We start from the raw sequence: 15,070 nt of genomic DNA on the forward strand, positions 1-15,070 counted from the left end.
ATATATATATATATATATATATATACTGCTCCACTGCTGTGTTGTCATGTGACTTGCTGATTTCCATATTAAAAATCATGTTAATATAACATATTCAGCCCTCTTTATTCACGTTAGTTTAAGTTAAAGCCCTTGTTTTCACAAATTAAATGAATAAGCTCATTGTTAAGGGCTATTTTAAGTTTCAGTTTGATCATAAAAGTGTAATTTGCTTCCCTTTTCGAATGTGTTTTAGGAGTTTTTCTCTTATAAAATATATAGTAATTAAAAAAATATTCTGGTTTTCATTTCAATAGCACTGGCATTTTAATATATTTAGGTTTTGCACGGGCTTCCTACCTCAAGGCAAAAGTCAAGAATAAAGGTGCATGCAAGTCCTTTTGGCAAGCAGAAAAAAGATTCAGGTATGTTTCTGTTCATCTCTGTAAAAACTTGAGTTGATACAATAAGTTAAAAGTAACCTCTAGTACTTATCGAGATATAAACTATCAAAATTCTTCAAGTTCTTGTAAAAAACAATACTGTATCTGAAAACAGTGAACCTATACATTTAGTGAAGGTATCTAAGTAAAAGTAATTTTAATTAGCATGTATATATATACATGTGTATATGTGTGTGTGTTTGTATTAGAATGAATTGTTATCTTTTATAAAAAGTATTGATAGAGTGTGTTATCTGCACATAACAATGTATTAATTTATATTAATTAAACTCTTTAAATGAATGATTAAAAAATTAACTTTACATAGATTTTAATTAACATGTCCCACAACAAGTTGAAACAAAACACAATAATACTAAAAATAACTTCTTTCCTTACATCATAGCAAAATCTGTTGAGTTTCCTAATTTTAAAGAACTGAATTGTAGTTAGTTTTTAAAATATGTAGTGCACCCAATATTGTTGATATCAGTATTTCATAAAAGACCACTGGAGATTCTGTGTTTCGAGTAAGATTTTCTTGTGATCTTATACTATGTTTCAACAACTGTCTTATTTTACAAACCAGAAAGTTTCAGTTTTGAGTTATTGTCTAGTTTTTCTTGGTTTTGACTGTGTATTAACTGGGTGTGTCTTCCAATTCATTCTTCAGGTTTTTTATTCGCCACCTTGTAAAGACCCAGGTGTTTTATTGGGTTGTAATTGTACTTGTGTTTCTTAACACTGTATGTGTAGCTGTAGAACATTACAACCAGCCAAAGTGGCTAACAGTTTTTTTATGTAAGTAATACTCATTTCCCTGTTATTATGAACTTATGGTTTAAATATTTCTCATCTGATATCTAATATCAAGTTTTTTATTGATTTAAATATTTCATCATGTGGAATACACTAACAAATTGTGAAAAATGTTTGATCTCATACTAAACACATATTTTGCAATAAATTTGTGTTGAAGAATTTATGTTTGAATGTTTTTGTATTATTCGGTTATCTTGATATCGCATAACATCTTAAGCTATGCTATACAAGAAAGTACATTATGGACAAATTGGTATGGGCTTGCATCTAGCAGCTCTCAAAACTAGCTGACAAGTTTTCAGTGCAATTATTTATGCTTTCTTTGAATCAGAGGTACCTTTAAACATTATATCAATCCATCTTAATGAGCTACTAAATGGTCAGATTTTATAAGCTGTTTCAAAATTAAAACTTTTGTAGTGTCTAAAGTACATGAGTGTATTGTGTAATCTCTCAAAAATATGAAAAGGACCTTGTAACAAATGTAAGAATCCTGTGAAATATGCCCCTATATGTAATAAATATGTATATCATCAAGGAACCTTTAGTATACCAGATGTGTAAAATAAGATCCTTCCAATGAATACAAATATCATTAATTAATCCTGTATTATCAAATCTATGAAAGAGAACCTTACAATGGATGTAAAACTTAGGAATATTAAATTAAAATGTTTACTAGCTTCTTGTTCATACTAAATATATTTGTGTTTTCTTCCTTATAACCATAAATTATCAGAAAATTGGTTTAATTCTGTCTTTATAGATTTATAACTGGAAATGTCTGAGGAAATTGCATTCTTTACAACTATGACTAGTTTCTAAAGTTTTCTCTTCAATGACCAGTAGCTGTTTCAAACTTGCTAATAAATATCTTGTGTTTTGAATCTTTAGGCTTAGAAATCCTAACCTTTGAATGCACGTATTATCTTCTCTTCTCAGTTTCTCTTTTTCTTAACTATTTTAACATTTCATGTACTAATCACTTTTGCTACCATTTCAGATTGGACAGAGTTTGTTTTTTTGGGACTCTTCATATTTGAAATGTTTATGAAAATGTATGCCTTAGGACCCCATATCTATTTCGAGTCCTCCTTCAACAGGTTTGATTGTGTAGTAAGTGGTGTTTCTGACATTTTGTATTCTTGATGTGCCTGGAGAGAGTTTTATTGATAAAGATTTAGTTAATTAGTAGTTATTCTTCTTGCAAGTACTGTGACAAGGCTGTAAGGTAATTATTGATCAAGCTACACCTGTGTTTCATTTAAATCATATGGAAAACATTCCTTAATTATAAGTAAAGAACACCACAGCATTGTCTGTATTGCGGTTCTTATTTTTTTCTAGAGTTGAATATTTAAAACAGTGAAATAATGACGTAAGGTAGAAATTTGACTAAGATTTTAAACACTGATTGTGCTTATTAAGATATCTTACTAACTTGCCTTATAAATGTGCTAGATATAGAACTGTTACAACATTTACTAATAATGAGTATTTATAATCACTAAAGCATATAGGTACTTACAAGTTTATTCTATGCAATGAGTATGAAGCAATGACAAAGTTAGTTATATTTGTTTTACTTGCAAGATAAAATTAAGCTGTTTAAGAAAAAATTATTTATATATTACAGGTTATAGCAGGTAGTGTATTTGAGGTTGTGTGGTCCAGTGTGAGGGAAGGCTCATTCGGGTTTTCAGTACTTAGAGCATTAAGGCTGCTCAGGATATTCAAAGTCACCAAGTGAGTCTTTCTTACTTTTCCATTGTATTAAGTGTATGAAGTAATATTAAAAGTTTATGAAAAACAATTAAAGTAATACATTCAAGAGCATAAGAACACATGATGTTTATCATATTACTTAATGAATGGATTTACAGTCTAGTAATATATATGTATATGTTGAATTCCTTGAAAATTCAGTTGTCTCAAATCAAATAACTGGTTCGTTATTTAAACAAGAAATTTTGAAAGATGCATTAAAATATTAGAGAAAAATTACTTAAATGTGTAGTATTTTAATATTTATCCACGATAAATAAAATATTTGAATGTATTTTTCATCTTTCTTAGTTTTTCATAAGTTAACCTAAATCTTTATATGTAAACTTTTAAGATGTTGATGGTTGAACTAAAACTCCTATAAAATAATAGTTTTTAGATAAGTTGATATTTAGTTTTTTAACTTATGAAAATAGGAAAAATAATGTATTTAATACTTTTAAGTTCTAAGTGGTGTGATAAATGTATCTCGGACATTCGTATTCTAATATGTATCTTCCAAATAATAATATTGAGATTTTGCAGAGAAACAAGATTTCAAGTATTATTTCATAGTTACCCTGTAGAAATACAGTTTTGAGGGGGGGGGGTGTAATAAATTAGTTGGGGGATTCAGAAAATAAAGAAAATTAACACTTCCATGTCAGTAGGAACTACAATGTAGAGCACTTAAAAACCTTAAAAGAATGAAGGGGGGGGGGTATATTGGGGAGACAGAACTCTCCAATGTGGAGTCTGCTACCACCACTATCCCGACCCCAAACCACTGCCTTGTACTATTAAGTATAATCACTCATTATTCTAAAACATCAAATAACTTAAGCCATGATTAAGTTAAATGTATTTTTTTGAAGAATCTGCTGAGTTTATTATTTCAAAATGAAGATTTTAAAAAATGACATCTTGTTTCAATGCAGGTACTGGTCATCCCTCCGAAACTTGGTGATTTCTCTTCTCAGTAGCATGCGTTCCATCATTAGTCTCCTATTTTTGCTCTTCCTTTTCATCCTCATCTTTGCTCTTTTAGGGATGCAACTGTTTGGTGGAGCGTAAGTTCTATTCATATTGTAATTGTAGTTACTATGATTATGAGTTCTGTTAAAATTAAAGTTTCTAGTAACACTTCATGCAGAAATTTTATTTTCTATCGTCATTTTTACATCAAATTGCTAAAGTTTAACACATTTTTATCTTAGGAAAACCTGTACTTGTTTAGAAGGGAACATAAGATACTTTAAAATACTTTTTTGATAAAAAGATGTCATTAGTTTCTCTAGGCATCCTATATATCTGAATTTTGTGGAAACATAGTTCTGTCCTTTGCCCTAAAAACCTTCTTTCTTTTGTCTCATATTAGAGTTGCTGTTCTTTTCATAACTTCTTAGAAACAATGATATTCCTATGATTCCTTAAAAATTATGTTCTCCTCATGACACCATGAAAGAAATCCAAATCTTTTATAAACGTGATCCCTCTGGTTCATTTCTACTTTCCCCAGTAATTCTAAGTTTAACAAAAATGGATTACTGAATTAATATTTTGAATGATTAAATCTAATTTAGGATATCTAAACTTAATAGAAAAATAAATGATCTGATTTTGATCAGTAAATTCACCACCAATATTTATATAACTTAAATTAATCTATATATATGTAGCAAAAAATTTATATTTTAAGAATTTAAGAAACGAATAAAATTTGAATACTTTTTTTAGCAATGATTGTTTAAGCATAGTTGTTTTCCATGTGCACGGATATATTATAATAAACATCAACTGAAACATTTTGTACAGTTATATTCAGTAAAGTTACTTAATTACATTTGGATTACATTTCAATATATATTTAATTCCATAAAAAAAAAGGGGGTTGGCCTCGTGATTAAGGCACTTGACTCACAATCTGAGGGTCCCAGGTTCGAATACCTTTCACCAAACATGCTCGTCTTTTCAGCTGTGGGGGAATTATAATGTGACATTCAATCCCACTATTCATTGGTAAAAGAGTAGACCAAGAGTTGGCGGTGAGTGATGTTGACTAGCTGCCTTCCCTCTAGTCTTTGTGCAAAAATTCAAAATAAACCAAACCATTCCAAAAAAAAAAGGAGGTAAACATTTTATTGATAACTAGTTAATTTTAAAACATTTTTGTTTAAAAATTGTAGAAAGGTTTTTTCATTTTTTCTGGTTTTAAATCTGGTATGTTAAGCATATTTTGTTATCTGCTGTGTTAATATTTTTTCCAGCTTCAATTTCCCCGATGGAACTCCATCTGCCAATTTCAACACTTTTCCTATTGCCTTGCTCACTGTATTCCAGGTAATAAGTTATTTTTATAACTAAAGTGTTCTTTTATTACTGATATGTATCATATTAGATTATTGTTGTATCTGAAATTTTCAGGTATGACTGTATTGTTGTATCTGAAATATTCAGGTGTGACTGTATTGTTGTATCTGAAATATTCAGGTATGACGGTATTGTTGTATCTGAAATATTCAGGTATGACGGTATTGTTGTATCTGAAATATTCAGGTGTGACTGTATTGTTGTATCTGAAATATTCAGGTATGACGGTATTGTTGTATCTGAAATATTCAGGTATGACGGTATTGTTGTATCTGAAATATTCAGGTATGACGGTATTGTTGTATCTGAAATATTCAGGTATGACTGTATTGTTGTATCTGAAATATTCAGGTATGATGGTATTGTTGTATGTACATTGTTACTGGTACATAACAGTGATTGATTGTCACCCAATATAATATTACATAACTTGACTTAAACTCATGAGAGCTGGTCATGATACAGGTTTTACTATGCACCATGAACTATTGTTTTAATTTTGTGATATGAAGTTTTTAGAAAAAACTGGCAGGTAGTTAGAGGAACAAGAAAAGTAAAGATGTTTAACAATGTGGTTACAATAAATTATTTGTATTTATTATTGCTTGAATTCATTAATATAAGTAATTAGTTACTTGCATGTAAGTTAAAAGTGACATTCATAACATAAAGAAATACAGCATATAAGTCAAGTTTATTGAACACCACTAACTCATAATTTCTTCTTATCCGTTTCAAACATAGAGTAAACTATTATTGTATATGTGTGTTTTTTGTCTAAATGTACAGCTGTGACTTTAGATAAATAGGTCTCACAAGCTTTTCATCTCATATTATCTTCCTTGTGTATAGATTCTAACAGGGGAAGATTGGAATGAAGTGATGTACCGAGGGATAGAATCACAAGGGGGTATCCATGGAGGCATGGTCTATAGTCTGTACTTTATCATTCTTGTCCTCTTTGGCAACTGTATCCTTTAGAATCTTGAAGATAATTAAACTATCTTTAAAGTATAGCATAATTCATATAGTGTTTTTCTTTTATACCAAACAAATGCCCTTTATATCAGCTCTGTAATATATATGTCTACATGCTAGGAATTTCCCTTACATTATCCATGTGGAAAACTTTTATCCCACAAATGTCCTTTATTTAGTCATGAGGTAAAGTATGTACCTATATCCCATAATGGTTCCTTATATCAGCCATATCATGTAATTAAGTCTCATGATTGGTCCTTATATAAGTCATGTGGTGTATTGAGATTATATTACAAAATATGTTTCCTTTTAAATTATTGTATTTGAGTTCTTTAATTTTTTTACATTGTTATCCTTGCTGTGTGTGTGTGTGTGTGTGTGTGTTATTACTGTCATTGTTACTGCCTTTAATATGATATCCCAGGAAGAATTACCAATTTCACATTCAGTTCACCCAGTAGATGCTCATAATACTGTTCTGTCAATATCACGTAACTTCAACATGTTTACTATATTGTCCATACATACAAACAGATAAGAAAAGTTGATGATTTAAATTATCCTGACACTTTGAACAAACCGAGAACTCCATACTTTTGAGTTGTTGTATCTTATGAATTGTAAAAATTAGTATCCAATAGTATATATGAGATTAGATACATGTAGAATGAGACTACAAAGTACTAGGCAAACTTAAGTAATACTTGCATACATGAATTTGCAAATACAAAAATAATACTTCCGAGTAGTGATTAAACATGAGACATTGGAGAAATATGACAATGGACAAGCATTGTGTAATGTTAAATGGGCAGTGAAACAACTAGCTTCACACTTTGTGATAGACTCAACAGAAGTGTTTTTACAGCACCAAATATCTAGCTGTAGTTAAAACTCTGTTCATAGAGGGAGCTCATTGACCTACATGAAATTTGTTTATCAAGTGTCCAAGAAGTAAGTCACTGAATCTGCATCTCCCCATGCTGTATTCAATTGGCCTATAACTGTCTAATATATCACCCACCATATTTATCAACACTTCAAGAGTTGATTTACTAATTTATTCGATAACTTCAAGTGAAGAGAATATATTAAAATAAAATCATATCTTTAAATCTTTTTCACTTTGAACTATCAAATGACACTAAACTTCAAAGAATAAATCTCCTAACTTATCATAAGTAGCACAGGGTCATACCCTAAGTACAACCATGATTATCTGTGTTTAAATACTGATTAACTACCCAGGAAGTATGAGTAATAAAAATATTCATTTACTTGTGGAGTAATAGTCAATGAAAATTGGTTCATCTCAGAGAGTAAAATATAAATTTGTAACACAATATATTTCTCTGTTATTAGTTACACCATTAATACACAAGATATTTATAATTTTACACATGTTTATAAATTGCAGAAAATGTCTTAGAATTTGTTATTTTCATCTAATAAAACTTACTGTGAAGTTAACTAAATTTATTGATAAATACTGATTAAGTATTCTTTAATAAGCTGTATAAGTTCTTAAATAAGCTGCATAATTTCGCTTATTCTGTGAGTCATCCTTTGTTTGGTTGGTGTTATGTTTCAGTTCTCGGTCAGAGCAGTAGATTGCAGTCAAGACTAACTTACTTTAACTATCAAAATAAGAAACCCTTTAGAAAGGTAGACCTTTCTTCATCAATTTGCCACTGGTGAAAAGAGGTCCACCTTTTAAAAGTGCTCGAGTTATAAGGTTTCATATTTTTGTCAATTTACTTTGTCATTCATTTGAAAAAGTAAAATATACTCCTTACAAGTAAAGCAGTTGTAAAAAAATTAACATATGCTTAGATATTGCATAGCAGTACTGATGTATAAGTTGGTATAAGTGTGATCATTACTATGGCATATGCACAGACAGACAGATAGCTTAAGTCGGTATCACACTTGGTATAAAACAAAATAGGTAATGATAAAATTTATATTATGTAAGTATAAAACTCAAATTAACAAGTAAATGAGGGTTACATCATGAAAGCAGATGTTTTCAATCACAAATCTTCTTTAGAGATTTTTAAAGAACCACATTGATGATACATGACTGACAAATAAGAGTTACTTCCATGTGAAACCTGTTTGATAATTGCTTATAATTACGAGGATAAATTATAAAGTTAACATGAATTAGAATGCCTCATTGTTTCTAAGTATTCTTGACCTTTTATATACATGTATATAAATAATATATATTTATATATTATGTACATACATACCTCTTAGCTCCCTTGTAGCTCAACTATAAGCTTGGGGCCTTATATCTCATAACGTTAAAAATCGGGATTTGATACCTTTAGTGGTCACCGTAAGCCCTTTGTGTATATGAACTTGGAAGCAAGTATAAAAGTGATTTCAAAATAAGTTTGTTATAAATACACTAACCCATAACATGTAAAGAAAATTTTAATCACTAGTATTTTAACCAACTTTTTAATCTAATTTTAACTTCATTTAAGTTATTACTATTATAAGAAAATGTTTTATTTCAAAAATAAATTACATAATGACTTTTTATACAAGCTGTAAAATTTTATGTAAGCTTCTAAACAAAAATTTTAGTAATGCCTTATTTGATGACTTCTGAACCCTTGTTTGCCCTTACTTATATATATAATAACAAATACTAAACACATACACACACACATATCAAAATCCCATTTTAAAATGTTATGAATGTAACTTGAGTGCCAATGGGTTTTAAGTGACTGTTTCTTGTAAAAAATGACTTACATGTGATTGATGTTTTGGAAACCTGCGAGACTGAAATTTAAGTAGTTGTTGTAAGAATTAAATCTTGCATTCTATTAAAGTGTTATGAAGCTGATAGGTGTAAGAACACTCTTGCTTGCCCTCTTAGTTTTGTTAGTTTTAGTTAAGTTGAAATGATATGTATTATACAGGGTAAAAGGCTTTGTTTAATGGTGTATCCTTGTAGTGGTCTAATCAAAACACCACTACAACAAGGATCAAACAAAAACAATTTATTAAATATACCAGTGGAAATAAAAACAAACAACTTTAAAATAACTCGGATGCAAATTTTACCACTTACAAAAAACAAAACGATTAGTAAACTTGTACCTGGCCAGGACTAGATACAAACCTTAACAAACAATACAATATAAACCTCAATGTGATTCATTTTAATAAATATCAAAAGAATTAGGAAAAAGAACCAGAAGAAGAAAACAAACTAATACACCAGAAAGTAACACAACATTTGAAAACCATTTCTCAATATCCAGAACAATATCAAACAAAAATTAGCAATAATTGTTTCTTACTATATCTCGTGAACTAACTCACTTACATGATCAAGGAAGGTGCTTTATTTAGTGGTTAGATCACAAGGTTACATCTCATGTGACTAGTTAATACCATAAATCTACATAATTGTTCACAACAGTAATGTCTGTATGTCACTGCTATGGGAGCTGGTGTCAATTTCATAATATGTACATACACAAAATCATAAATAGAAGGTGAGTTAATACTTTAATATAACTAAATATTCATATTTTATACTAAATGATAGAAAGAATAATAAATGAGTGATAAACAAAATCCATAAAAACATAAAAGTAGAATTCGCTATCTCACATTCTAACTATGCTTGTTTGTTGTTGAATTTTGAGCAAAGCTACTTGAGGGCTATCTGTGCTAGCCCTCCCTAATTTTTAAGTGATAAACTAAAGGGAAGGAAGCTATTCAACACCATCCTTTTGCCAACTTTTGGGATACTCTTTACCAATGAATAGTGGGATTGACCGTAACATTATAAAGTCTTCATGGTTGAAAGGGTGAGCATACTTGGTGATGGCATGTTCATTGGTGAGATTCAAACTTGCACATGGCCCATACATTGCGAGTTGAGTATACTGACCACAAGGCCATGCCAGACCCATCCTTGCTTAGTATGTCCTATTTCTACAAAGATCTTTTGCACTATTATTTTTCTCTGTCTTGGCAGAAATCACACAAGGCTGATTTTCTTTTTGTTTTAAAGCTATTCATCAGACAATGAATGTAACAAGTTAAAATAACTTTTCAGACAATATGATGAAAAGTAAAAATCACTGCATATAAAATAAATGGGTGTGGGTTAGTCCTCTACGAATCCATACAATACTGTAATATACATATTCCCTGCATTTTAAGCTGTGGGGGTATGATAAGAGTAACAGTCAATCCCTTAGAACAGATAGTGGGTGGTAGAGTGCTGTTGATTGGCTGTTTTCCATCTGGTTGTTAACTCAAAATTAGCGATGGTGACAACTTTGGCATAAATGTAATATAAATACAATAAAATAAAAATAAAAAAAGCAAAACAAACTAGGGTACAAGCAAGTTAAAATATATGAATAAGTAAGAGGTGAAATGTATCTTAATTAGTAATAGAGATATCTATTGAAGGACCTATACATGAGTAGCGGTACACCATCTATCAGTTTCTTTTCTATTTGAAAGCCTCAGGTGTCTAAAAATAACAATAATAAAACAAATATGATACGGGTGCTTAAGCCAAACTTCTCACATCAAAAACTACCATTCACCAAATGTCAGGAAATGATGGTTTTATGCTCACTTTTCTTTATATATTAAAATTAACACAAGTGTTTTGTAACCTTTCTATGTGTACTTTTAGCATTAAAAAATTAGTATGTCAAAAGAGTTTTGGTTTAAAAAACTTTGGAATTTCTTATTTCATAAAATTTAACATATTTTAGTGAGAAGTTATTTAACTTGAACACTAAAAAGATACTCTTCTCAATGTATTTCTGGCTATCGCTGTTGATAACCTGGCCAATGCTCAAGAATTAACAGCAGCAGAGGAAGAAGAAGCTGAGGAAGATAAGGAGGTCAGCTCTTTAATAATCATAACTAGTGTTAATTGAAAGTTATTTTATGCATTTCTAATGTAAAAAGAGTAACAGATGATTTGCTAGATTAAAAAGATTGTCAACTATTTGTATTTTGGATGATATTTTTTCAAAATTTTAATTCAAGTTTAATAAGAAAAGAAATTTTTTTAACAGTTTTCACTGGATTACATGTATACATGTATTTATATAAATAATATATGCCTGAATTTGTCTTTCCAGAACTTTTCTCACAAATTTCTAAATCATATGCGACAAGTCTCATATCATTAGAAAGGCCTTTGGCCAAGGAGTCCAGATTGCACATTGCCTTTTCAATTCAGAATAATCTTATCCGTATTTTACTTAGTCAAACTTTTCAATGCAACAAGTACGGTACACAATGGCACAATGTTGTTGTCATCATATGACAACTGGCTTGGATATCAACTTTAGTTTTTTTATTTGCAAAGTTTTTCACACTATGTTTAGAAAATTATATATGTTACCTGTGTGTAATTTCCTAAAATAAAATGAACATTACACTAAATACAATTTGTATGGGCTTTCTCAACTTACTTGTGTCTAAAATATGCATGCACAGTTCATTCAAAACCATATGCTTATCACTTTCTGAACATGCATTCAGACTTTTCTGCATATTCAACTAAGTCTGCCTTCATTACTACTTTACATTTACATTAATTTGCAAAAATTTAGCTTTGGTTCATTTTGTAGATTGAATGAACACCTTTTAGGTATCTTTCTTGTATTATAGGATTTTTATTCTTCATTTTTGTGAGTTTCTTTGTTTGATCTCCTAAGACTATGTCATACACTGAACGTTCATAACTGTTTCATACTTTGTACACTGTTAGGAATACCATTACTATATGTTATTGTTTACTTTATGTGTAGTTTTATTAAATAAAATTACATCCACATGAGTTTGTTTGTCTGACTGCATATAATTTTTCAAATAAACCAGAATTTGTTGATCTAATGCATAATTCCTGCAAGAAAGTGTAGTTTAAATGACATGCATGACAACTACCGAGAATGTTTTGCAGGTTTCGGCTAGTTCATTACACAATGTTTAGAACATTATATATGTTAACATTTTAGCAGTTTTGTGACACCAATTGCACATTTAATTAATATATAGTTTTTGTTTTTCATTTTTGTATTCTGCTCAGGCTCAGGTTGATTCAAAAGTTTTGTTTGTATTAACTACTAACAATTATTGAATCCTTTCTCTTTTTTTTTTCAGAGAACAAAGGAAGAGCTTGAAAAGGAAATAGCTGAATTCCATGCCAACAGCTCGAGTATAGACCCTCCTCAAGTCAACATATGTCCTCCTTCTCCTCAGAATACTCCTGAAAGCAGATTAAGACGATTCAAATAGTAAGTTTTTTGGACACTTTTTGGAATGGTTTCTATAATGTGTTAAATATAACTAATTTGATTTTATTTCATCTATATAGTACTTGACTTAAAAGCACCAGCTAATACATTTCTATCACTAGGTTTACAGGAGAGTATTTTTTGTGTATTGCTCACTTATTATCTATATATATAAGGGCAAAATTGTATGTTTGTCTGTCCGCTAACTCTTCACACACTATTTGACCAATCACCACCAAACTTGGCATGGTAACACGAAAGGGCAAAATTCCCACCAGGTTTCCCACAAAAACTATATTTTGGCTTTTAATTCCGTTTCTGTCTTCATGTCATGCTCCTTTTGGTAATACTGAACATTATAAATTGTTGTTAGCAACAAAATTATCATGATATCCTTGTTAGGCCAACAATGTTGTTTATGTTGAATGCATATTGTACAAGTTCATTTGTGCTTTATTTTCATTTTCTCTGTTTTTAATAACATCGATGGTATAAAAGCAAATGGTTTAATTCAGAAACTTCTTTTTAAGTTAGTGTTGGAAAGTTTCTAATCAATCAGTCAAACAAGTATATTAATATTCCAGACAGATGTGGTTATATAGTTAATAAAAGCTAAAGGAAATGTTGTTCCCTAATATTTGTCAAAATTATTAATTGTTGTGTAAAAAAGCAATTATTGCACCTTTAAATGATACTGTTCATGACATAAATGACCAATTATTGCACTGCTTCAATAACATGTGGCAGTAATGTCTTAACAACTAAACTTGTGCCATTACATAATTTTGGAGGATCAAGATTTCTCAACAAAATTATTGGTGAACCAACCTTTAATTTCAGAATGTGACCTGACATTCTTGGTGGTTCAGGAGAATTTAGGAATTTAATTGGGTAATTTACAGCATCAACTGTAACTGGAACACTGACAATTTAGCTGAAGGTGAATTCTTGTTTGGACACTTTGAAAGTTCAAATATAATGCCCACAGGATCCTGAGGGAGGGGAAAAGACAAAAAATCTGATGCCACACTCTGGTTCACTGCCACTTAAAATTCATACTTCAAGATCCTCATCATTCTTGAGTAACTATATGAGCATGCTTTAGCCCTCCTCCCTTCGTAGGAGGTCTATGTCATATAAAAAAGGACACTTATGGATACCTCAAGTCCACCTGCGAAGTTTGGTTTCCTTAGATCCAAAACTCTGGAAGAAGTTTGTGGGTAAACACACACACATTGTGAATTAGCATAGGATATTCCTAAGCAATCTATGGTTATAAAAACATACTACAAAGAAAGTACTTTAGAGGTCAGTATTCAACTTCATAAACATGAAAACACAAATTTATACAAATCAAAGAAATATAAGGAACTAGCTGTATTACCCATTCTCTGCACAGGTGTCCAAATTACTTAAAATATGTATTTAAAAACACAATGAAATTACTTTTAAGAACATTTATTTTAAAAATAAAATTTTCATAACATTTTAATTTTTTATCTAAGCATTTGATTTTTGAAACACAAATTACACAAACTAAATTAAAGCTTCTTGATATACCACACTGGCTGTTATTCCTTCTTCTGACAACATAGACAGATTTTGATGGGATCCAACCCTTGAACATCCTACATATAATTGACCCTTTGAAAAGCAAGGCTACCTTAGGAAAAATCCAGCAACCTTTAAACTTTGACCTTGTGCCTTATTAATTGGCATTGAAAAACAAATTGTAACTAGGAATTGAAGCCTTTTAAATTCAAAGAGACAATCACTTGGTAGCAAAGGAATTATTGGGATGAAGACATCTTCACCTTTGGCATGACCAGATGTAATTGAATTCATGCATACCAACACTTTCAAGCTAGCGGGGCCAAAGATGGTGTACGTGCTTGGGTACCATGAATAGGTGTCTTGAGATAGTTATAGAAGTAATTGAGTATAATGGAGAAGCTTGATCAGTATTCTCACTCTGGGAATTATGAAGGAGCCTTTTAACTGTACAGCAGAGTGCAAATACTTGATGCTAATTTCATAGAGAAATACCTTAATAAAACAATAGGATTAGAATAAATGTAATTTATTTATTAATACAATTTTTTGCTTTCACTTCTTATAGCTCTCATTCAACAATTTCTGATTCTTCTTGTTTACCACAGTGATCAAGAGAACTCAAAAAACTGGAAGGGTAGCCAGGAAAAACAGATTGATATGGAGGTAGACAAAAGATCATTCAGTGAACAAGAACAAGTGAATGAAAACATCGAGTTGTCAGAAGATGGTAACTTAATTTCTTCATCTAATATGTTTCTTTTGAGAAGAAGAAAAATTCTTAAGGAGACATTTATTCCAAAGATTTGGTTGGTTTACTCGTTTTTTTTATTATTTTAAGAGTTTATATAAAAGTTA

The 15,070-nt window shown here is 30.2% G+C and overlaps 1 protein-coding gene across 9 annotated transcripts in view; it reads left to right on the top strand.

The window, feature by feature from the left end:
• The window catches only part of LOC106461346 (voltage-dependent calcium channel type A subunit alpha-1-like), a 97,196-nt gene that overhangs the window by 21,415 nt on the left and 60,711 nt on the right, over nucleotides 1-15,070 (top strand). For all 9 annotated transcript variants that reach the window (XM_022388230.1, XM_022388235.1, XM_022388234.1 and 6 more), the window contains 10 exons: nucleotides 320-404; nucleotides 1,096-1,223; nucleotides 2,248-2,360; nucleotides 2,881-2,990; nucleotides 3,947-4,078; nucleotides 5,276-5,348; nucleotides 6,231-6,348; nucleotides 11,157-11,257; nucleotides 12,528-12,661; nucleotides 14,821-14,942. In XM_022388230.1, coding sequence (XP_022243938.1) covers nucleotides 320-404; nucleotides 1,096-1,223; nucleotides 2,248-2,360; nucleotides 2,881-2,990; nucleotides 3,947-4,078; nucleotides 5,276-5,348; nucleotides 6,231-6,348; nucleotides 11,157-11,257; nucleotides 12,528-12,661; nucleotides 14,821-14,942 — 1,116 coding nt within the window. The remainder of the gene's footprint in view (nucleotides 1-319; nucleotides 405-1,095; nucleotides 1,224-2,247; nucleotides 2,361-2,880; nucleotides 2,991-3,946; nucleotides 4,079-5,275; nucleotides 5,349-6,230; nucleotides 6,349-11,156; nucleotides 11,258-12,527; nucleotides 12,662-14,820; nucleotides 14,943-15,070) is intronic.

This window comes from Limulus polyphemus, unplaced genomic scaffold, assembly GCF_000517525.1.
Source record: "Limulus polyphemus unplaced genomic scaffold, Limulus_polyphemus-2.1.2 Scaffold939, whole genome shotgun sequence".
In the NCBI taxonomy this organism is placed as follows: Eukaryota; Metazoa; Arthropoda; class Merostomata; order Xiphosura; family Limulidae; genus Limulus; species Limulus polyphemus.